Here is a 24,511-nt window from a genome sequence, read left to right on the forward strand (position 1 = left end):
CTCTCGTCCGAGCACACCTATGACCTGATGGGCACGATGAACCCAAATCTCAATATCTCTCTCCCTTTGCTTAATTCTGAGAGAAATATTCCCTGACAAGGAGACTGCCAGTGTCCAGAGGGCACATGAAGGGGTCCACTGTCCCGTGAGAAGGTGAAGAGGGAGATGCCCACCTGCGGCTCTCCTCTGCTATTTTAACAGCTCACCCAAAGGATATATTTTTCTGTACTGAAGGCACAGGCCAAAATTTCAGGGAAAATGGAAGGCATTCCTACTCAGATGGAAACAAACAAAAAAATGGCAATGGAGGGATTCGTACTTACGTTGAAAGCTCCCAGAAGAAACAGCGTGGGTTGTAGCCCAACAGAAAATATCAACCGGAGAATTGTGGAAGCGATTAAGGCCCGGATGCCATGAGGCTTGGGGAGGGCGATGACGATGGCCAGAGAGATGAGCATGGCCGTCCACAGCAGTCCCGACCAGTGCGGTTCCAGGGTCCCTGCAACCAGGAGGCAGAGCTCTCAGAGATCAGGGCTTTCCCCTCACAGAGGAGACACACCTGAGCGGGTTCAGGGACAGTTTCTTCAACCACCTCTCTGGCCTGCCTTGGCCCAACCCTGACCTCCAGTTTTCTGCCCCAGACATAACCAGTCACATGCATGTTGTCTTACCTCTAAGCCTTCGACGTCTTCCTTCTACCTGGGAAATTCTCTCCCTTTCCTATTCGCCTGAGGTCTTAGCTTAGATGTCACCTCTTCCAGGGGGCTTCCCAGGTGGCATGAGTGGTAAAGAACCCACCTGCCAATGCAGGGGACATAAACAGATGTGGGTTCGATCCCTGTGTTGGGAAGATCCCCTGGAGGAGGGCATGGCAACCCCCTCCAGTATTCTTGCCTGGAGAATCTCCACGGACAGAGGAGCCTGACAGGCTACAGTCCATGGGGTCGCGAAGAGTTGGACATGACTGAGTGACTGAGCACGGACGTACGCATGTACCTCTGACAGGAAGCCTCCCCCATCCCCTTTCTCCTCACAAAATAGGCCAGGTGCTCCTTCTGTCTCTGACCCTCGGTATCCCTGCTCAGCCCTGTGGGATACTGTTTTCTAGCAGTCAGGGCCCCCTCTTCCAAGCCCCATCCCCACTGGACTCCAACCTCCCCAAGGGAAGCACTGAGTACCCAGCAGGCATCCATCAGATGGGTTTGTTCCATAAACAAAACTCATCCATGTGTCACACTTCACTCTTCAGGGAGGCGAATTGGGAGAACAGACTTCTAATTTCTATTAAAAGTATGCAAAGGAAAATCGCAGGTCCCCTGCCCGCATCAGATTTCTTCAAGGGAAGGAGGAAAGCAACTTCCGTATCATTAGCATCATCCTACAATTAGATTATCCTTGTAGTCAAAGAGCTTATACTAGTTTCTGTCATCTCTTGCTATTGCAAGTTCTATTTAGAGTGTCCCACGAGACGGCTCGGTTATATAACATGAGCCAACAGGGCTAAAAATAAGGTTCTGTAAAACACTCATTAAAAAAAAAACACCCCTATTTCAAATGCTGTCACATTTTGAGTTTCCTTCAGATGTAAACAAGCAGCACTACATGATTAAGGCTGCTTATATAAAGGAGTTTCACTTCTCCAGAGCTGCCTGGATGGTAGCACCGCCTGGGAAAGCGACGTCCCTGCAGGTCCCAGGCTCTCCCACCAGCCTGGGGATTGCCCTAGTTCCTTTTGTCCACACCTGCCAAGACTCACCTTCTCCCTGAGAACTGTCCCCCGACCCCAGCCACTTGCCTCTTCCCTTTTGATATCTTCCGGAAGGAGAATCTGATCAGGGATGGGCACTCAAAGGCAGAAGCTTTTCAGAAATGCAGGAAGAAGCGGGTCCTAGGGTCAGGTGTGTCCCTTCCTGTGCATTTAACAACTGTTAGATATGGTATCAAGCCCTTCATTTGGATGATCATTTATTTTCTCCTCTTGGCACTCTATGAGGGTACTATGCTGCTGCTGCTAAGTCACGTCAGTCGTGTCTGACTCTGTGCGACCCCATAGATGGCAGCCCACCAGGCTCCCCGTCCCTGGGGTTCTCTAGGCAATAACACTGGAGTGGGTTGCCATTTCCTTCTCCAATGCATGAAAGTGAAAAGTGAAAGTGAAGTCGCTCAGTCGTGTCCAACTCTTAACTACCCCATGGACTGCAGCCTACCAGGCTCCTCCATCCATGGGATTTTCCAGGCAAGAGTACTGGAGTGGGGTGCCATTGCCTTCTCTGGAGGGTACTATGATCACCTCCAATTTACCACAGAGAAAATGGAGTCTTGGGTTACATACCTCACCTAAGGTGAAACAGAATCTACCACGAAAATACATGCTACCAGAGTTGATGGTCCTTAAAAAAAAAAAAAAAAATCCATCCATTTTAAGTGCATGCCTGTGGGCAGTTTATACAGTCATCTAACCACATGTAACTGCTAATACAATTGAGACATAAACATTGTATCACACTAAGAGGTTTCCTTGTGCTCTTGGCAGCTGATGCCTTGCCCCATCTCCACTCCCAGCCAACTCCTGATCTGCTTTCTACCACAGTAGCTTTGTATTTTCCAGAATTTCATAAAAACTGGAAAAATAATATTAGTAGGCAGTTTTTAAAAATTCTTTCACTTAGCAAAATTTTTAAGGCTCATTCATCTTTTTGTGTATATTAATAGCTTGTTCTTTCTATTGCTGAGTAGTGGTCCATAACATGGCTGTGTCATCATTTATTTATCCGCTCAACAATTAATGGATACTGGGGTTGTTTCCAGATTGAAGTTATGACGAAAGATGCTACTGGGAAACTTCAAGTACAAGTTCTGGGGTGGGGATATGTTTTCATTTCTCTTGGACAAAAACATGGAAATAGATCTGAGAACCCTAAGGATATATTTAACTTCAGAAGACCTAACCATACTATTTTCCAAACTGATGCTACCATTTCCCCTTTTCATCACTAACATATGGGAGTTGCACTGTTCCAGATCGCCACCAATACTTGGTATTGTCGGTCATTCTAATTTTAGCCATCTAGTAGGTTTCTCGCAACATATCTAGGTGGTTTTCATTTGCATTTTTCTAATAACTACTGATGTTGAATATCTTTTTATGTTCTTATTGACTATTCATATATCCTTTTTTTGTGTGAAGTATCTGATCAAATCTTTTCCCCATTATTTTAATTGGGTAGTCTCTTTATTATTGGATTATAAGAGTTTTTCTATAGGCTATATATAAGCCTTTTATCTGACATGTTTTTTAAGCATTTTCGCCCAGCTTGTGGCTTACCTTTCATTTTCTTAAGCACTTAATCATCATCTTAAACTGCCTCTTAACATCTCAGTATAATAAATGTGACCAGTACAACATATGTACCCAAATTCTGAAAGAGACAATATAAAAAATCTGCTGTCTTCCCACTAAAAAAGCAGTTAAAAATTAACGCTAGATATGTAAAATAAATAGCTAGCGAGAAGCTGGTGTATAACACAGGGAGCTAAGCCTGGTGCTCTCTGATGACCTAGGCATGGGTAATGGGATTGGGGAAGTAGGAGAGAGGCTCAAGAGGAAGGGGATTTATGTATACATATGGCTGATTCATGATGTTGTACAGCAGAAATTAACACAACATTTTAAAGCAGTTATACTCCAATTTAAAAATTATTAGAAAAAAATTAATGTTAGATTCCAAAGAAACAATTACAGAAAGATTTTTTTGAGACAATTGGAGAAACATGAATAGGGACAGGCTATCACGATTTATTGTTAGTTTTTTTTAGATATGAGAATGCTATGGGATTATACACATTTAAAAATATTCTCTGAAGTTGAGATGCACAGTGAAACAAGATGTCTAGACTTCTTTAAAATCTTGCAGAAAATACAGTAGGAGTATAAATGAAACAAAACAGGCAAAATGTTGTTAAAGATGGGCTGATGGGTACATGGCAGTTTATTATATTCTTCTTTCCACTTGTGTACAGATTTGAAAATTTCAACAGTAAGGAAGTTTAAAAAGTAGTACTTTATGGGCTTTAATCACCATGGCATGCATACAAATTCAGTAAGAATTCTGAAGCTGCCAAATTTTCATGCTTTTTAAAGACTGTGTGACTCTCAGTTCTCAACCAAAGGGGGAAAAATACTTTTGAAAAGGAGCTTTTAAGGCCACAGTGTCCTCAGCAGCCACAAGCCTTTTAAGTCAGAGAGCCACACTGGCATACCTAGCAAGGTCAGGAGGGACATTTTGGAAACCCTAGTTTCAGGATTCAACAAGAACAAATATTTCTCTTAAAAAAATACTTTCAGGTAACCAATCAGATTTTGTTTCTAGATAGGGCTGAAACAACCTTCTTCCTGAAGATGGTCAACAGTGAGTATAGAAGATGTCCCCAGAATATGTTTAAAAGAAAAAAAAAAAAAAATCCCCCTGAGTGAGTTGATGTGTTTGAGGGGAATTTCTGTCACTATATAATGGAAAGGACTTCCTGACATCAGATCAACCTCCTTCTCTCCAACAAGGACATCTAATTATATTTTCTGTTGAGTGCACTGGCACAAAGTTCTAAAGCCCACACTGCCAAAACAGGAAGCCTAGATTTCTATAGATCCAGGGTCAATGCCACCTTGAGTGCTACATTGTAAAGCCAGAAGGACCTTTAACAATCATCCAGTAGGTCTTGAACTTGCACGGGCAAGCAACAGGGTGCTCCAGAGACCCTGACTGGGTCAGCAATTATTTTCTCCTGACCACTACGGGAATTTCCAAATCCATACCTTGGTGTCAAAACTACCGGCTCAACCTAAGCACTGCTTAATAGGGAGGATAAGTAGGACGAACTGAAGTGTTTTGCCCAGAGTCATGTGGCAGGTGAGTGTTAGGGCCAGGCCTGGACACCAGGTCCAGACTCTGTAGGTCTAGCTGTTGCACTGGATGAGGCTTATCACTGAAGAGGAGGGAGCTATCAATGAACTGTCCCCAGACAGTGGCCTCAAAACTGCCATAAGTGACCAGTGAAGAAAATGGCCAAGGTACAGAATAACAATCAGTTTTAAATATTTTTTAAAGCAGTGGAGGGGGGAAATGAAGACACACTCAAAGTACCAGTTGAAGAATCTGCTGTGATGTGATAGCCCCTGGAGGTGAGAAGAGGGCTCCGTCCCCTCCACCTAAGCCCTTGGCTCAACACTTCACACTCTCACCTCTGCTAACTGGCAGCCCAGCACAGGCAGACACCCCCCAGGAGAACACCCTGCAGCGCTGTGGACCTGCCCAACTTTTCTGACAGGGACACCATGAACCCTGACATAATCCATGTTAAAGGAAAATACCCCTTGGGCTTGTGTTTAAGTACTGCCTTGGGGGAAAAACATCACTCCAATGAAGCTTTCCACATGGCTTCAGGCTCAACTGAAAAAGTAAAGCCTCAGATGTGTAAGTTAGATATACCATAGAACACACTGTTACTTTTAAGTTGGACCTTAAATTTACTTCAGTCGTGTATACAGCTGCATTATTAAACTCCAGAGCAGAGCCTGCTCTGGATTTACCTCTGTGCTGTTTGTTTGGGTTTTTTTTTTTGGTTTTTATTCTCTTACTTTTTGGGCTCTTCATCCCATTGTTTTACAGAAGGTGGCTACTGCCAGGTTGCAACATACATAGTAGAGGTGATCTGCCAAAAAGCTCTGATGAAAAGCTGAGCGGAAAAGTCAGCCTCCCAGGAGGCTGTCACTGGTGTCAGAAAAGGGGGCCATGGAAGTTTAATAGAAGGGGAGCCCCCAGAACTCCACAGTGGTGAATGTTTCCAGAAGGCCGTTAAGCAAACTGAGGAGCCCCAAACAGAAAAGTGCTCTGAGTGGTTTGCCTTTCCTCAATAAAATGTGTAGAATGTGTACACAGATGACCAGAAGGAGATGGGGGAAGGAAATCTATGAAGACCATGGACAGCATGTCTCATTATGTGAATAACAGCATGCAGCTCTTAACTGACTAAAAAGCCAAGGATGTCTTGTCTAAAGTCATTCATGCCCTGCCTCCTGTTACCTCTTGCCAGAAAAAAAAAAGAAAAAAAATTAAATTCCAGAGATTATTTTTTACAAATTCTTTAGTCTGAAATGAATTCCACAAGTATGGCATAGGAAAGAAATCGACTGGACTGAGCATCAAAGTTACCTACATTCATTCTAGGATTAGCTCAGCTGCTAAGGGGCTGTGTGTCTCTGGCTAAATCTCTCAGCTTCCCTGATACATAGTTTCCTGATATAACAAAACAAGGAGGTTAGGATGATCTCTTACTGTTTTAATACAATATATTGTTTCTCCTCTTTCTTTCTGGAGAAATAAATATGGATAAACAGTTTATATGATTCCAAATTAGATTTAAAAATAAACCCACAGTGTCACTTCACACATCAGTCAGAATAGCCATCACCAAAAAATCTACAAACAGTAAGTACTGTAGAGGGTGTGGAGAAAAGGGAACCCTCTCACACTGTTGGTGGCAATGTAAACTGACACAGCCCTTATGGAGAACAGCATGGAGATTTCTTAAGAAGAATAGACATACATCTACCATATCACCCAGCAACCCCTACTGGGCATACGCCCTGAGAAAGCCATAATTCAAAAAGACACATGTACCCCAATGTTCGCAGCAGCACTATTTATAATAGCCAGGACATGGAAGCAACCTAGATGTTCACCAACAGATGAATGGATACAGATGTTGTGGTATATATACACAATGGAATATTACTTAGCCATACAAAAGAACGAATCTGAGTCAGTTCTAGTGAGGTGGATGAACCTAGAGCCTGTTATACAAAGTGAAGTAAGTCAGAGAAAAACAAATACAGTGTACTAATGCATATGTAGGGAATCTAGAAAAACAGTATTATTGATGAACCTACTTGGAGGGAAGGGATGGAGTTGCAGATGTAGAGAAGGGCACTGTGGACACAGTGGCAGAAGGAGTCAGTGGGATGAATGGACAAAGCAGCATCAACCTATATATACTATCAGGTGTAAGATGGATAGGTGTTGAGGAGTTGCTGGGAGGCACACAGAGCCAGTCTGGTTCTCTGTGACGACCTGAAGGGATGACAATGCAGAGGGAAGGAAGGTGCCAGAGGGAGAGGATGTATGTCTAATTATGGCTGATTCACGTTGCTTGTGGCAGAAACCAACACAACACTGCAAAAGTTAAAACACACAAAACAAGCAAAAAATAAACCCATAGTAGAAGCTACACTCTCATCGTGTCTGAAAACAGGGAACTAGGATCCCATCAATTGCACCAGTTCTACCAGGGATCCCATTTCAGACGCAAGTCATAGCCATCCTGCTGTTTCTAGAAGTTTCCTTGAAATTAAAGACATGGGCAGTACCTCCTCGGACTCCTTTAAATGGGTAGAAAAACGCCACAAGCAGGTTCATCAGGACGGCCAGGTTGAATGAAATGCTACTCCAGAAAGACATGTTGCGGGCGCACCAGTACAGGACGGGCTGGGCTGTGAAAACAAAGATAGAACCATGAGGTTCGAGACTGTGAGCCAGAACGCTGGGAATGCCACAGTCCCCTCCTCCCGCTCTACCCCTACAAGCCCACTTTTGTTCCCAGTTTTCACCAAACATTAAAAATGGTCACTTGTTTTCAAGCTGACTCATAAGCTCAGAACGACATCAGATGGGTTTGTTTCTGTTGGGAGTCCTTACTGGAACAGAAGATGAATTGGGGGACAAGGAAGAGAAGAAAGGGGAAAAGCTGGAGCATCTAAAAACCCCACATGCCCCCATCAGCACTATCAGTTATGGAATCTGGGGGGTTATCCAGGGTTCATGTGCCAAGTCCTCAGTTCCCCCTGGGGCCCTGGGACTGGAGGAGATGCCCAAGGAGACTGGAGAATTCAATGAGCCTTTGAGAAGTAGGGGGGATACACAGCATTCAGAGTCAGCCCAGCTGGGCTCCAGGCTAGGAATGTTACCACTTCCACACTCCTTCCCTGCTTGAAATTCTTCACCGACTCACTGATGCCTGAAAGCAAGACAATAGCCCCTTTCCCATCACCAAGTCATCCGCCACTTTCCTGAAGAGGAACCAGAAATAGGACCTCTGCCTGGATGGTCAGCAGCCAAGCTCCATTTCTAAAGGCTACAGTAGAGAAAGGATGGGGCCCCAAAGCCCTCCCAAAGGGCAGGAGACCCTTGAGGCAGTTATTGCTCAGTTGCTCAGTCACGTCCAACTCCTTGCGACCCCGTGGATGGCAGCATGCCAGGCCTCCATGTCCCTCACTATTTCCCAAAGTTTGCCCAAACTCATTGAGTTGGTGATGCCATCTCATCCTCTGTTGTCCCCTTCTCCTCTTGCCCTCAATCTTTCCCAGTATCAGGCTCTTTTCCAGTGAGTCGGCTCTCTGCATCAGGTGGCCAAAGTATTGGAGCTTCAGCATCAGTCCTTCCAATGAATATTCAGGGTTGATTTCCTTTAGGATTGACTGGTTTGATCTCCTTGCTGTCCAAGGGACTCTAGAGTCTTCTCCAGCACCACAGTTTGAAAGCATCAGGTCTCAGGCAGTGCTGCCTCTTATCCCATTGTTACTGACAGCTGAAACCACACTTGGCTGCATCTCAGCTGCGGACAAGCCGTGGCCACACTGCTTTGGTGGTGCCTTACACTTAGGATGATGCTTAAGAATAGATATGGGGGGAATAATTTCCATCTCCATGCCAGAGGCAAAGTTTCCAGAAGACAGGCTCATTCAACATAATTCTCCTCTAAAGGGAAGTGTGGAGTAGGTGAAAATGGATGTCTAGCGTGTTATTTCTCTTTCCCAACGAAGTCACCGTTTCACTCTAGGACAGCAGCCAATGGCAAATCCGATGACTCTATAACGATGCCTATAGCAGTAACCAAGCCTTCATAAGCTTCTAGCCAAAATAAAGTTATGGCACAATTACACAGAGCCCTGGATAATTTAATAACTGCTCATTTACATGCTCGCATGGTAAGAGGCCATGTTTCCAAACCGTTGAGTTTTGGAGCTATAAGCAGCATCTGGTTTAACATCTCTCGTTTGATAAATGAGGGAAACTGAGGCCCAGCCGAGGATGGAAGCTGTGGCAATCTCATCCCCTCAGCTCAGAGATCCCTGGGCTCAGTGACAAGGACAGTTAAGGGGCTCATGTCACCATTTAGTAGAGAAGCCGACCAGTAATCAGTCAACCTGATTTCCCGGAGTTTGTTTTATTTTATAAGCTATTAATAATTGCCGAAGCAAATTTAAGATGAGAAACCACTTACTCTGGAGACAATAACTGTTGGTGTTTTTTTCTGGGATTGAAGCCCATTCCTGATCTGAACATGAAAACTCTGAACAGCACAGAAGAAACAATGGCAAGGATGGCCAAGGGCTGACTGATGGGAACACGGGGATTTACAACATCCTCCCCCATCAGTGTATGGTTAACAGACTAATAAGAAGTGAAAAGACAAAAAGGCAGGAAATGGCAGAGATGAGTGAGGGTTAAGCCAGGATTCTCTTCATGGGGAGCTCTCAACCTGAACCAAGTGTAAGAATAGCCACTGTGTGGTGCTTCAACAAGACTGTAATAAATGCTCCTCAACTCTGGCGTTTAGTTTTCACAAATCTGACTTTTACAAGGCTAACACTGTACTTAAATTGTGGTGTCACTTTGAATATGAACAAATATTCAACCCTTCAAGTCAACTGGGTATCTACACAGGTGCAAGAAGACAGGGTGCCATGATCCTAGAAGGGCAGGCGATTTAAGTCAGTGCACCCAGGGCATCTGCTAACCCTTTTATCCTAGTGCTTTCTTTTTAAGGAACTGGGGCTTGCTGAGGACACAGACTCCATGTGCATATAGAGCAATGGAATTTCCCACTCTATTCCAATGAGTGTAAAAACCATGAGGGTCAAAGACAGGGAAGCCTGGTGCGCTGCAGTCCATGGGGTGGCAAAGAGTCAGACAGGAATGAGTGCCTGAACAAGACACCACATAACACCAAGTAGCAAAGTGCCGGCCTTTGCAGCTCTGCCTCAGTTTCCTTCCACTACCTTCTAGTTTTCTTAGCCCAGAGTTTTCTCATCCCCGGGGCCAGGAGAAGATATCAGAGAGGCACAGTGGATGGAGGATGTGAACGCACACGAGAGAGAGAGAGAGAGAGAGAGAGTGAGTGAGTGAGAGTGTGTGTGTGTGTGTCTATTGAGTAAAGCAGAGAAGAGGGTTTCGAGAGAGTATAGGAACTAAGTATCTTAATACTTGCAGAAGAAAAGATGAAGCAACACATGTCTCAGACACACCTCCCTGTGTATCTGAGCCCCAGCTACAGATTCTCCAAGGCACAGATGATTCCTGGTGACAGTTTCAGGAAAAGGTAAAGCCCAGCTTCATAAAAAAGCCAGAGAATTGTTTTCTGCAGATGCGTCAGAAGAGAAATAAGCTACTTAGAGGGGAAAATGTATTTCATTTTAATTGCAGTTCTAATGAGTACATTTCTCCTCTTCCTAAATATGCAAATCATGTTTAATTCAGTTATTACTTTCAATTTTTCTCTTACCAGCAGAGCTATGAAGCCAATTAAAATCTCTCAGTTGACAACCGTAGCTGTGTTTAAGCTTCACTGAAACAAAAACTGCTTTTGAAACAAAGACAGACCAAATAAGAGAAGGTATTAGCTACAAAGCAATAGAAATCTTGGAATGATGAGCTGGCCATTCCTTGACCAATCAATCCTTCGGGCAGTCTTAATTCCCCACTTTATAGGGGAGAGCCTAGAAGAGGTTTAGTCACTTGGTCAGGTCACAAAGCCAGTGGGTGATGGAAGGAGAATGAATTCAGAGATCCCCACCTCTTGCAGCTGAGGTCTTCCTACTCTGCCAGGCTGAAGACAACATCTCAGAAAGAGGGATTACGAGGTCTCTCGCCTCATCATAAAAGGTGAAAATGTTTCTTTCAATTCTTAAGCCCCCTGGAGAGCCTATTTTCTATACCTATTGGATAACACAATTCAGAGAGAATGAATATATCTGACCAGTCTTAGTATCAGTACTTAGTAGACCTATATATTGGGCTTCCCTGGTGGCTTCCCTGCCTGCACTTAGTAGACCTACATATTAGAAAGGGTAAAATCATTTTTTAAAATCCATGTGTTTATGGTTGTGCCGAGTCTTCGTTGCTGCACGTGGGCTTTCTCTACTTGTGGCAAGTGGAGGCTACTCTTTGTGGTGGCTTCTCTTGTTGCAGATCACAGGCTCTAGGAACTCCAGTTTCAGCACTTGCAGCACGTGGGCTCAGAAGTTGTGGCCTGCAGGCTCTAGAGCGCGGACTCAGTACCTGTGGCACGTGGGTGTAGTTGCTCCCCACGTGTGGAGTCTTCTCAGACCAGGGATCACACCCATGTCCCCTGCATTGGCAAATAGATTCCTATCTAACACACCACCAGGGAAGTCCAAAACCACCGTTTTAATAACTATCATGGAGGTCTGAATGAACCAAACCATGAATTCAGGATCATTTCCTAAAGTTGGAATCACAAACTATTTCAGGGAAGAGCAAAATCAACAAATAAGAGGAAGTTCCCTTCTATTGAATGCCACAGCTGAGAAGACAAGCATACACAAAGGTCTCTGTCAACCTTTTTGGGTATCTTTCTTATCTGACTGCATGAGCGCAGTGCTGCAAGGGTGTTCAACATGACCAATGATACTTGGGCTACAGGAGCTTGGATGGAGCCCACGGTGGCTTCAAGGACACACTGATAGTGGGGCCACCTGTCCACGAAGCCTTCTGAGGTCCAGACCACGCAGGACACACATGCTGTTCTGTTAAAGGTGAGCTAGACACCTCGCGTGGGGCTGGGTGACAAATGGGTTGGTTCAGCAAAACATGACCATGCTTTGAAGTGCTGGTCGATGAGGTGTCCCTTAGAGATGAGGGAGAATGGAGTAGGGGTGGGGTGAGACCAGCACTTGGCGGGCAGCCTGCTTGCACAATGCCTTCTGCCACTAACCGATTCCAGGGAGGCAGGGAGTGGAGCGGAGCAGAGCAGGGGCAGCAGGAAAGGAGGCAGGACTGCGCCGGCTCAGGCCGGTGAAGGAGGAAGAGGACCAGAGCACCCAGAACCTGACCTCCAGCCCAGTTTCCCCTCCCGCAGCCCCGCCCCTCAGCAGGAGCTGGAGTGAACACAGGGCAGCTGGAATCCAGGGTTTCAAATACAAACCCTGGCTCCTGACTAATGACAGGAATGAAGCAGCATCCTTTCTAAGCTGGTCACAACAGCTGGTGCCCAGCGTACTGTCGGCATTGAAGGATCACACTAAAACCGTAATGAAAACTGGCTGCAGAGAAGCCCGCCAGGGCAGCCCTGTCAAGGGTTTTAGACAAGGAAATGTTGCCAGCCTGGCTGGGCCCCGCAATGGGACTCGCTGGCGAGCAATGATGCATCTTCTGTGGCCAGGCCAGTGATTCCATTGCCTATAAAATGACTCTAGGGTCTAACAATCCAAACTGCCCTATAAAAGGGGGAAGACCAGCGTCTTCCGAGCACGTGGGCTGGTCAACGAGCTCTCAGGTAGGCTCAAATGTGCCATCCTGTGAGCAGCAGGCCTGTCTGTTCTCCATCCCTTTAATTCTATCAAAATAGGAGCATTTTAAGTCCTTCTGGGAGCTCTCCAATCGAATCAGGTCAAAGGCAGCCGGAAGGAAGCCTTTTCAGCACCTCCCAGAGGCTGGAGCCCACTTACAAGCTCCCAAGGTGCCTGGGTCATCCTGGTGCTCAGAGAGGGACAGAATCCTGAACCCCACCAGCTCTGCTCCTACGGGGAGGTCCACACACTCACCATCGAACCCCAGCACGCAAGACCTGCAGAACCACACAATTCCATAGCACCTGGAGGCGCTGACCCACCTCTGAGCTTCTTCTGCCAATTCATCTCATTGAAGAGGTCCTCGGACCGCAGGAAGAAGTCGTTGATCTTGCTGCCCTGCTCGTCCCTCTCTGTGGTATAGTATATCCGTAGTTTTGACTCTTTGGTTAGGAATTCACATATACTGGGCACGGGGAAGACAATCTGCTCCATGGTTCGGTCTAACCTGACAATCTAGGGTGAAAAAACAGAGGAGATTAAAATGTCAAAAATCCTTTACTAAGGACTTGGCACAGGCCACAGGCTCAGTATTCGGCCTAGATTTTTTCTTTTTTTATTTTTTATCCATACCACATGGCATGTGGGATCTGAGTTCCCTGACCAGGGATTGAAACCACACCCCCTGCATTGGAAGACTGGACTCTTAACCACTGGACCACCAGGGAAGTTCCATACCAGAATTAAAGATCAAGCATAACACAGACCTGACCCGGACTCTTCTGGGATTTTGTAACTCCCAGACTGGGCTGTATCTCTTAGATTTATGCATAAAACCGTTTTGGTAAGTCAAAATATTTTTCTAACCTCAGACCCATGAATTGTACTGTGATGAAGTTTTATCTGGAACAATTCAAAGTGTGTTTTGTGTACAGATTCATATGAGGCTCAGGGCTGCAGATGTTCAACAGAACTTTCTGGAATGATGAAAATGGGAATGATGATGCCGCAACTGTGTGCCTGCCCCTTTGAAAGCAGAGTTCCTTTTCACATATAGGCACTTAGGACTAGCACATGTGGCTGGCACAACTGAGGACTGGAGCTTAGCATTTAATTTTATTTAATTTTAATGTAAACAGCCAAACACAGCTAGTGGTGATCCCACTGTACTATGTAGTGCTAGATCATGGTACAAATTTCACCTAAGAGCCTTTCTCAGATTGCAAAGGTGGGTTCTTTTCCCTAGATAGGAACTCAAAAAGGAGATCTTTGGTTTTCACAGATGCAGTGACCTCTGACCTCTGACCTGTCAGAGCATCTAACATGTGTGATGCATAAAACAATAGGCTCTTTTAATACTGGTATCATGCTCATTGTTCTTTTAATTAGCTTTGCTGGTTCCTGTTGTGGACACTTCACAGATATTCCCCGTGCTCTTCCTAGACAGGTTCAGTCCCCAGAGAGTTGTCTGGGGGAGACTGTTCAAATTTTTCAACACTGTGTTGAGTCATAGTCCCGGGGAGGCAGAAATTTCAAAGGGGGTTCAGGCCGCAATACTAAATGGGCAGGGCCTCCCTGTGTCCGTCCTCTTCAGGGGCTGGACAAGTCAGGTGAGGCCCAGAGCCACACCCTCTCTGAGAAGTTCTGGTTCCCAGTCTCCCAGTGCTTTTTTTCCCAGTGCAGCAAGAGAGATGACTCAGGTCAAGCTGCAGTGGGAAACTCTGAAACGAGGCAGGTTCCCACAGCCCGGCCTCCCTGAATCCTCGGAGATGTCGTCTGGAGACCAGTGGTTTCCAAATCAAACTGGAGATCATGTTACCGAGTCTGGTGCATAAGCCAACCTCATTAACTGGGAATGGGGGGCGGGTGTTGGTAACGCGGGTGCATATACAGTCTGCAGTCCCCCATGGCCCTCCTGCTTTACATCATCAGGGGGGCTCTGGATCAGCCCCCCTTACACGGAAGGAACACGATCTGAGAAGAGACAATGGAGGAACAGGTGGTCTCCTGGCAAGAACAGATACTCAGATTTCAGGGCGACCTGCATGGTGTGACCAGAGTGATGGGATGAGGGTCTGTGGAAGCCTGAGTGACAGCACTCTCTATGTCCTGCAAGACTGGAAGGTATGAGCAGCTGCCCAGGAACAGGATTTCAAGAGCTCAGGCCATCCTGCCTGGCCATTTCTCTCCATTATTCAAGATCGATTCATGCCTCTCTTTTAGTCAATGTACAGTTGGGAATCAAAATCTATCTCAGCCCTTCTCCAACCTCTAGCAGAGTGGGTGACCTTGTTAACACCTCTGCGCCTGATCAAATGTCAGTTTGATGGTGAACCAAGGAGCTCAACCAGACCATTTCCAAGGTTCTTTCCCCTCTGACATTCCACACCGCAAATACCTGAAGCTTGTCTTCTAAGGGCTCCAGAGAACAAACTTCTGGTCGTGAACAATCAATTGAGATTACGTGCTCATGCACACTGTCGTGGTCAACCGATGGGTGAAATGACGCATTATATGAGGACAGCTGCGAGACCTCAGACAGCGGGTAGGATTATCCTTTAACATGCCTCTATCCTGCAAGTCTCATATGGCCCAAAGGAGTCTGCTAGTCTTTCAAAATCCTTGCTCTGACACAGATACTGTATTTGTGCATCTCCTCATTAGCTGATCAGGACACACCATCCCTTACTGCCTGAAGCCTGCGGGCGCAGGTCTGGGCCCTCTCAGCCCCCAGGAGACAATGCAAGGAACATTAAAAATACCCATGGGCTCTGTGGTCAGCCAGACATGGATGAAAATGTCAGCCCTGACCTCTCGCTGAGTGACGCAACCTCTGAGTCCTTTCTCAGTGTTGTCCCAGCTGCAAAATGGAGATGATTTCTTTCTTGTGAGTGTGTGTGTATGTGTTTTCAGGTGCAGATCTGGTCATATTATTCCTCGGTGGAGTTCTGAGGGTAAAGTCCAGACTCCTCCTGCCAATGCCAGACGCGGTCCTGCAGAACCTGGGCTTGTCTCTTTCCTCTCTGACCCAGTGTTTTCTCACTCCTGCTCCCTAAGCCCCACCGCTTCACCTTCACCTCCCACCTCGGGGCCTGCCAAACTCTAGCCTCCTGGCTGTGCCCCTTTGTTCCCATCCTTTGGAAGGTCTGCGCTGAGGTAACGCTCTTTAGAACAGGCCGCCCTGACCACCACACTCCACAGCAGGCCCTTCTGTGGTACCGTCTCATGATACCGTCTGGTCGTCCTCACGCCCTTGTCTGAGTTCACAGCGCATGTCCTTGTGTGGCCTCGCTTGGGGTCTGTGCCCCCACTACTTTGGCTGTCACTGGCTTTGAGCATTGAGTGCGGGCCCTGGTGCACCGTAGCGTCTCACCACCTGTTCACCACTCAGACCAGTGACCGCACGCCAGCCCCAGCCCAAGGCACCCACTGAGGAGGCCCTAGACGTGAGCCTGGGTCCCAAGTGTACCCGGCCTTTACCTCTATCTGGGCTGTGTGCTTGGCATAAAACTCCAGAGCTTCGTCTCCATCCACCTGGCCGCCGGGTTTCAGCATGGTCTGAAGCTCTTTGTTATGTCGAGCCAACTAGAACACAAGTGCAGGCAGGGCAGTCAGTTCTGTTTGCAACAGCAACACACAGCTGCCTCCTGGCTCTGGGTAGAAAAGACGCATGGGAACAAGCGGCAAGCTGGAGGGTGAAGGGGGGCCCCCCTGCACCCCACTGAGGCTTGCTCTGCACGGCAGCTATTTTGGGAGCCTGGCAGTGGCGTGGAGAGTGCATGTCCACTCAAGGGCCCACTTCGCCCTGGTTTCCTTGGCCAGGCAGGAGGAAGGTGGGGTTTTCTATCCAACCCCACAGAGCCTCCTTAAGGAACACCCTGAAACCTCACAGGGGCTACATTATCATTTTTTTTAAAGCTTAAATCATTTCATTTGATAATGAATGTTCTTGCTCATTAAGATTGAGTAAGCTGATTTGGGCATATACTTTTTTTTTTTAACTTTAAACTTTTTATTTTGTATTGGGGTATAGCCAGTTAACAATACTGCGATAGTTTCAGGTAAATGGTGAAGGGATTCAGCCATATATATATACATGTAACCAATCTCCCCTAAATCCCCCACCCATCCAGGCTGCCACATAACACAGAGCAGACTTCCAAGTGCTATACAGTAGGTACTTGTTGGTTATCCATTTTAAATATAGCAGTGTGCACGTGACCTTCCCAAACTCCCAGGGGCTAAATTAAATGCCAGGAATGGAGGAGACAAGGAGCACAGACTTATCAACCTGCAGCCCAATCCCATCACTGTTTTCTATCAAACGCCTCCACCTAAGAGAGGTGGAGGGGACCAGAAGCAGCCGAGTTCCCAGCTGCCCACACACCTCAGCCTGCTCCAAGCACGTCAACCTCCAGAAAGAGGAAGTGTCTTCAGAAGCCCAGCCACTTGGGAAGCGAGTTACGAAACAGGGCATTCTGGTGCCAGGGTAGGAAGTATTACTCCATCCCCCGAAAGGCAAACAAAGAGAAGGCAGAGTGACAAGTTCCCAAAGATTTCCAAGTGCGATAGGCCAGGCAGCTGAGGTTTCTTTCTTGAGACGGTTAAGACAGACTCATCAATATTTATGAAAAGACTAGGACTCCTTTCAAGTGTCTGGAGACACAGTCATAAACTATCCAAGTGTCATGGCTCAGTGGGAACGCTTTTAAGAAATGTGGGGGTTTCCGAGGACATGACCCTGCGGGAATGGAACACTGGAAGCAGCCTGGACCTCACACTCGGGGTCAGGTGGCTGGCGGTACCCGTGAGCCACGTTACCACGCGCCCAAACAACCTCAGGCTGAATCCTTACAGGAAAAGCAAGTTTAAGGGCGCATGCATGGAATGCTGGCGTTGACTGTTGGGCAGGGGGGCCTGGGGAGGGGTCGCACCTGATGAGCTAGGATGTAGATGTTGTGTCCCACGTTTCTGGGGGAGGCGGCTCCGTCCTCACCATTCTCACCATCCTCGAACTCCACTTCACCTTGCATGTAGGCTTTCTTGATCACTTCCACCTGCAAGAAGGGCCATAGCACAGAGCCCCTGTCTCAGGAAGGCCCACACAGGACGGGCAACGACAGCACACACATGGAGTCTCCCCTCCAGGGACAGACACTGCCCACCAGGCTCAGTACACTTTTCCTCCAGGTGTGGACACAGCCTCAGAATCCTTCTTAATACAATCACAGGCAGCCAATGCCAATCAGCCTCCACTGACAGGAGAGGGAAACCCATCCATTCTCCCTAAACCAACAGACATCCTGTGGCTGATCTATGACTGTCTGTCTATCTTTTTTATTTTTTTTTCCCTAACTTTTAATTTTGTATCGGGGCATAGCCAATAAATGGGCTTCTCTGATAGCTCAGTTGGTAAAGAATCCTCCTGCAGCAGTGCAGGAGACCCCAGTTCAATTCCTGGGTCGGGAAGATCCACTGGAGAAGGGATAGGCTACCCACTCCAGTATTCTTGGGTTTCCCTTGTGGCTCAGCTGGTGAAGAATCCACCTGCAATGTGGGAGACCTGGATTCGATCCCTGGGTTGGGAAGATCCTCTGGAGAAGGGAAAGGCTACCCACTCCAGTATTCTGGCCTGGAAAATTCCATGGACTGTATAATCCATGGGGTCACAAAGAGTCAGACACGACAGAGCGACTTTCACTTTTTTTTCATAGTCAATAAACAATGTTGTGATAGTTTCAGGTGGACAGAGAAGGGATTCAGCCATATATATACATGTATCCATTCTCCCGTAAACTCCCTTCCCTTCCAGGCTGCCCCATAACATTGAACAGAATTCCCTGTTATGACCTTCTGCTTTAGAACGGGATGGTGGCTAAAAAAAAATGCACCCGAACGATAACATGATACAAATGAAGCGTAGAAACCAGTCTTGTCCTATCTCTTCATCTCCTCCTGTCATCTCTCCCCATCCCGTACCTTTGCCATTTCAGGAAAACCAGAAAAGAAAACCATTCGCCTTTAGGAATAGCTGATGAAACTATTTTATGGCTTCAGATATTTCCCTGTCCCTTGCAGCCTACACCACATGAAGAAAAGATCTTTAACTGATGACATCTACCAGCACTTTCTATGCGCTGAGCACTATTCTTTCAGAAACATGAAGGCTCATCCACGCTTTATGAGGTGTCAAAGATTCCCCTTGATTATGGATGAGGAAGCAGACTCAGAGAGGCAAAGGGGCGTGACAAAATTCACACGAGCGAGCTGAGCTTTGACCTTGATCTTCTCACGCCCAGAGCATGCTTCCCAGGGCATCTGGGTGCCGGCCTTCCTGCTCCCATCTGCTGGCCTCAGCTTCCTGTGAGGGGGTAGGGTTGGTTCTGCCCCTTTCTCAGTTCCTCCCAGGAACCCAGCACAACACCCTGGACAAAACAGGGCCCAGTCAACGTTCATCAAATGAACCTATCAAGAATCAATCATTCAGAGAAAAAGAACACAATGCCTTCAACCCTTAATTTGCACTAAAAATTGATCACTTTCTCTAACGACTCAAAAGGCATTTCCGCCTCTTGCATCGCCACGAGGACAATACTGTGAATTACTTTTCACTGTTGGAGATCAAGCACGCAGAGGGCCACACATTTCTGCACTGACACCAGGTCAGGCCCTGGAAATAACTGTGGAGACAACGCCCTCACTCTCCGAGCTTGTCTTCCTGTCGGTTCTTTAAAAACAAACTGAACAGACAACGTGTCGCACAGGACTTGGGAGCCTGAACGCACAACATGTATGTGTGCACACACATATGTGCACACGTGCTCCCGACATTAGGGTGTCTCTGCTGCACTCCTTCTCAGAACTGCGTTTGTTCTAGGAAGCCTTTGACTCTGCCCTGCGATTTGGGAATGAAGCTGTTCAGCCACAAGGGGACAACCTGGAAGCCGGTGGTACCCAGGGGGGCTGCCATGTCTCCCACCCAGGATGGGGTGTGTTCTTGACTGATGGGAACTGGAGTGGGGTCCCTGCTCAGTCATCCATCCCCACTCAGGAGTGACAGATCCCAGTCTCCCCAACCCCCAGCCCCAGTTACATAAGCCCTTACGTAAACTGGGAGAGGACTTCCGCCTCAGGCTGAGAACTCACTCCTGGCCTCAGAGATCAAAGTGCTGGGCTCGCTGTGAACTTTATTTAAAGGGACACATAAAGGGACTTCAGCCGGCCCCAAGCACACACTGGGTCACCGGGCGGCAGGACAGTTTTAGTGCCCTCATTTAGGTCTGTCAGTTACAGTTTATTTGCGTGGGAAAAAGTCTAAATAGAGAATTCCGTCCTCAGTTCGGTTCAGCATCTCTGCCAGTTGCTGTCTCGCAGTCTACAGCCCTGACTCCCGGCCTGGAAGTCACAGCCAGCTGTGAACATCACCCCCCAAAATAAACAAGTGTGTTTTCTTTTTTAAAAGACCCAAAACATCAGCACCGCCCCCCACCCCCCCCCACCAGGAAAAAAAAAAAAACCCACTATTCTGTTGCCCAGGTTCTCGATACCAAGAAGAGATGTGAATTCTTGATCCCTGGACAAAGCCACAGCAAAGAGTAGCCGTGAATGAGCACATTCCAGAAGAGTTTACCGCGTGCGGGCACCATGCACAGAGCTCTGTAGGAATCATCTGCTTAGTCTCCCTAGCAACCCTCTGGACTAGCTGATACCATCCTCTTCCTTTCAGGGAAGTGGAGCTCAGAGAATCACCAAGGTGACCCAGAGAAGGGCAGAGCTGTGGATGTGAACTCCAGGCTCCCACACCCCTCCTGGTGCCGCCTTCCCCGAGGGAAACAGCCTGGGGAGGCTTTCCCTGGGGGCTATGCTGAAGGCAGAGGCCACCTATTCCATACAGGGGTCACTCCCCTGCCCTGGTCAGTGGCCTGAATCAAATGTTCTCTTTGCACTTCTGATTGCTGCCATCACAAAGAAAGCTCAAGGAAGTAGATACTCTGCTCCGGCTCCCACGAAGCTCTGATGCTGCTCAGCGCCAGGGCCAGGGGCTCAGTTGTCCGACTCACCAGTTCCTTGGGCCTCATGTTATAGAGGATCCGCTCAGCATTCTCACTGTCATGCCTGCTCTCCATGATGGCCAGGAGTAACTTGGATGCATTGTTCTAATTGGAGACACAAAGGGAGGAAGATATGAGGAGGAATTGCCAGGGGGCGGCCGGCCTGAACCACGGGTGATCAGGGGCTGCATCCAAATGTTCCGCTCCATGGGAGGGTGTGGGTCCAGCGCTGGGTTGGCCCAAAAGTTCGTTAGGGGTTTTCCCTAAGAGTGTACAAACCAGAACAAACTTTTTGGCCAACCCGATACATCCAAAACCACCTGCACCAACTGAGAAGGTGCCACTTACGACCCCAAAAACACGTCCACAGGAACAGATGATGGTCAAAGAGGCACCTATCTGTTTGGGTACAGTTTACCCTTACAGTCACTTGGTCCAACTCCTAGTGGACATGGGACAGTTAAACAAGGGAGCCTGGTGGATCCACTGGGATCCTGATGATGACAGCGGTCAGGAAGCCCCTGAGACATAGACCCAGATGCCTTCGGGGGCAGGGGTTGGTTATCAACACTGTGATTCAGCCTTGCAGGTCAGAGAAGGCTGACAATTAAGGTAATTCCTCCCTGACCTAAGCGAGAAGGAAACGGCAACCCACTCCAGTACTCTTGCCTGGAGAATTCCACGGGCAAAGGTGCCTGGTGGTCTACGGTCCATGGGATCACAAAGAATCGAACATGACTGAGTGACTAATACTTATACTTCCGTGACCTAAAATAGCACTATCAGCTCTATAGCCCCTAATATTACCATGAGAGTACAGCCAATGCCAGTTAACAAAAGGGACCCAAGGGATTACCGTACGCATGTTAAACCATCATTTCCCACTATGTTCAAAGTTTTTACATAACCACTCCCTGCACATCTCAGCTTTTAGGTTCCAGGACTATGATAATCCACATGCTTCTTCGTGTATTGGACTCGAAGGCTGTTGTTTTGGTGAGAGGGGGCAGTATCTTTTTTTTTTTTTTTTTCTCCCCAAGCACAGATCACAGCAGTTCCATCGGGTTGTTATGCCATCGAAAGATGGCTTTTCACAGGGAAGAAATGTCTCTAATAACCTTCAGGTTACTGGACTAGCTACAAATGCCACTGAAATGCTGATGAGGAGCACCTGAAGGTCTCAGTTTATTTCAGGTTCTCCTCTTATATATCCTGATAAATGGTTGCCAGGGATATGAGCCTGAATGAGGTGATCCTTCTACAATAGGATTTGTCAAAGGAGTTAAAAATAGCCCAAAGAAACAAATCCACTTAAATGATAGACCCAAACTATCCATTAGCGTGGACTCCCGGTTAGAAACATTAAAATAAAATAAAAAGAACTGGGTGATTCCTGTGGGCTTCTGTGTTACCACCTTCCCTGACGACCTTTCCTCTGGCACCAATGATGCCATAAACACAGACTGGCTTTTCAGCTAAACCCTGTAGATCCAGGCTCTCCCATGACAATGACAAAGCACCCGGTGCTCCATGCGGGCGTGAGAAGGAGGGCAGATCTCAACCTGCCCCAACACGGGAACGGTTAAAAAGGAAATGTGCTCAGGGAGGCTAACGTTTCAAAACACACTTTAGACACCAGACTGGGTTGCAAGCTCAATTCTCAAAAGTAAAACTTTGGACTCAGAGAATCTTTGGAACCCCTAAGACAGGAGTGAGGGTTTTTTGTTCTTCTGTTTTTACTTTATTTTTAACTAATTTTCTTGTACATTCAAGAAATCAACATCAGGAGTAGCCCATCAGCTTCTCAAATATTCAACAAGCTGGCTTGTAAACCCAGCGGCTTAAGCATCTTGAAGTGACTGCTTTCACCCCATAAAACTCTTTTGGTGTCAGAGGGAGTGAGCATGTCAAAGTTGCTTCTACATCAGCCATCTGTTTGTATAGGATGCAAAGAAACTCATCAGACGCCGGGAGGCACAATACTGGGCGGTTTAACTTTTCCTTATGTTAACCCAGCATTGATGAACCTCCCTTCTGCTAAATCAATCACGAAACAGAAAAAGGTGTTCCCTGATACGATCAACATACAACATTTTTTTTTGGTCCTCGATAGTTTTAGTGGTACTATTCTTCAACTGGCCCTTTTCCGCAATGGGGGGAGGGGAAATGAGAGACCACAGAGGGAATGGAGTTTCCACTGTTTCTCTGTCTTCACCTTTCAGAATCAGCTTGTTAGTTCTCGGAGTCTGTCTGAATTTGCTTCTTAGCTTTGGGTGATGAGTTCCCATTCCATGTGACCTGTGAGTCGAAAGACTGATATCCTCTCCCAAGACCTTATTTGGAAGGGAAAAACCGAAGTTCTGCCTTTTACTCAGAACTTGCAACGTGGATCATTCATTGAGTTTAAAACAACTGTCTCCAGGATTTAGTTTCACAGCAGTGACCACGTCACGTGCACAGGCAACACACAACAAAGTTTCCAAATGCTACTGTTTTTCTGCTTTCAATTCCTACTTGCCTTCAGTTCTAACACAAGGTCCATCCTCTTCTTTCCCAGAGGGTTGATGTCATTGAGGATCAGGGCTGTGATGATGTCAATGCCATTGGATTCATGGGTGGCTATGCAGTTCTGAGAAAAGAAGCACATGCAGACATTGACACAAGGCTGGTCATGTATCAGACGTCAAAGGCCAACAGGCTGAACTGCTATTTCAACACAAGGTTTGCCACTCCCAGTCATGTCTCTAGGGGAGGGCAGCAAATTTTCCGTGAGAAAGTGGTAAAAATAAAAGACAGATGAAAATCTCTAGTTTCAGAATTAACAGTAAACAGTAGGAAAGTCCCCATGCACTGTAACTGATAAATTGGCCGCATCTAATCCAAACAGCGCAATGGGCTTTTGTTCTTAAGGGAAAATATGGTGTGTGACTGATTCTGGGCTCTGAGCACCGGTTTCCCCTTGAAAGGTGTGTTCCACTCTCTCTACATCACTCGGTTTTCATATCGCACACTTTTGCTTCAGGCTCGAGCTTGGAAAGCAAGTTTTAATTCACGTAATATCAGAATTAATCACCTTCCCCCAGGTAAGATCCCCGTTTGCAGCAGAATTCACACCAGTACGCTCCTTTGCACAGACCTCAGTTTGGCAGAAAAGCCAACTTGAGGTTATAAGGAAATTCACTTAGATGTCAGATAAAACCTCTCCCCCCCAAGCCTGTTATAATTTTTTTGTTTGTTTGTTTCTTTTCACTTTAACTCCAACTATACCATCTGTCTCATCAGGGAACCTGGAGAGGAAAGTGGATCTAACAAAATGCTGGCCTCACAGTCATGGACAACTACGATCAGATTCTCAACATCCAGTGAGTGGCCCTTCTCGTAAGCCAGGCTTCTCTTCTGAGCCAAGGTTCTGGCCTTGGATCCCAAGTAACACGGCATGTCATACCTGCCCTGGCCACTGGGTTTATCATGGGCTATTTTAAGCACTGGCCTATCCCTTCCAACTAGGAGACAGCTAGAATTTGAGTTAAAAACCACACTCGTTCTAGCATCAGTGCAAAACCTCACAAAATCTATAAGATGTCATGGATAAGCAATGACTCTACTGGGTTCCACTCCAAAAATATGCTTCTTGAGAGGCACCAAGGGGTCTTGGGCGTCCTTGGTGGCTCAGTGGTAAAGAATCTGCCTGCCAATGCAGGAGACATGGGTTTAATCCCTGATCCAGGGAGATCCCACATGCCGCGGGGCAACTGGGACCATGTGCCACAACGGCTGAGCCTGTGCTCTAGAGCCTGGGAGTTGCAGCTGCTGAGCC

General features: G+C 47.0%; 1 protein-coding gene across 11 annotated transcripts in view; it reads right to left on the bottom strand.

Annotated features, from left to right (window-relative positions):
* The window catches only part of ITPR1 (inositol 1,4,5-trisphosphate receptor type 1), a 354,068-nt gene that overhangs the window by 46,996 nt on the left and 282,561 nt on the right, over window positions 1–24,511 (bottom strand). For all 11 annotated transcript variants that reach the window (XM_055557002.1, XM_055556993.1, XM_055557003.1 and 8 more), the window contains 7 exons: window positions 23,213–23,323; window positions 20,704–20,799; window positions 17,578–17,700; window positions 16,124–16,228; window positions 12,967–13,159; window positions 7,424–7,546; window positions 324–499 (listed from right to left, as the gene is read on the bottom strand). In XM_055557002.1, the coding sequence (XP_055412977.1) occupies window positions 324–499; window positions 7,424–7,546; window positions 12,967–13,159; window positions 16,124–16,228; window positions 17,578–17,700; window positions 20,704–20,799; window positions 23,213–23,323 (927 nt within the window). The remainder of the gene's footprint in view (window positions 1–323; window positions 500–7,423; window positions 7,547–12,966; window positions 13,160–16,123; window positions 16,229–17,577; window positions 17,701–20,703; window positions 20,800–23,212; window positions 23,324–24,511) is intronic.

This window comes from Bubalus kerabau, chromosome 20 (genome assembly GCF_029407905.1).
Source record: "Bubalus kerabau isolate K-KA32 ecotype Philippines breed swamp buffalo chromosome 20, PCC_UOA_SB_1v2, whole genome shotgun sequence".
Taxonomy (NCBI): Eukaryota; Metazoa; Chordata; class Mammalia; order Artiodactyla; family Bovidae; genus Bubalus; species Bubalus kerabau.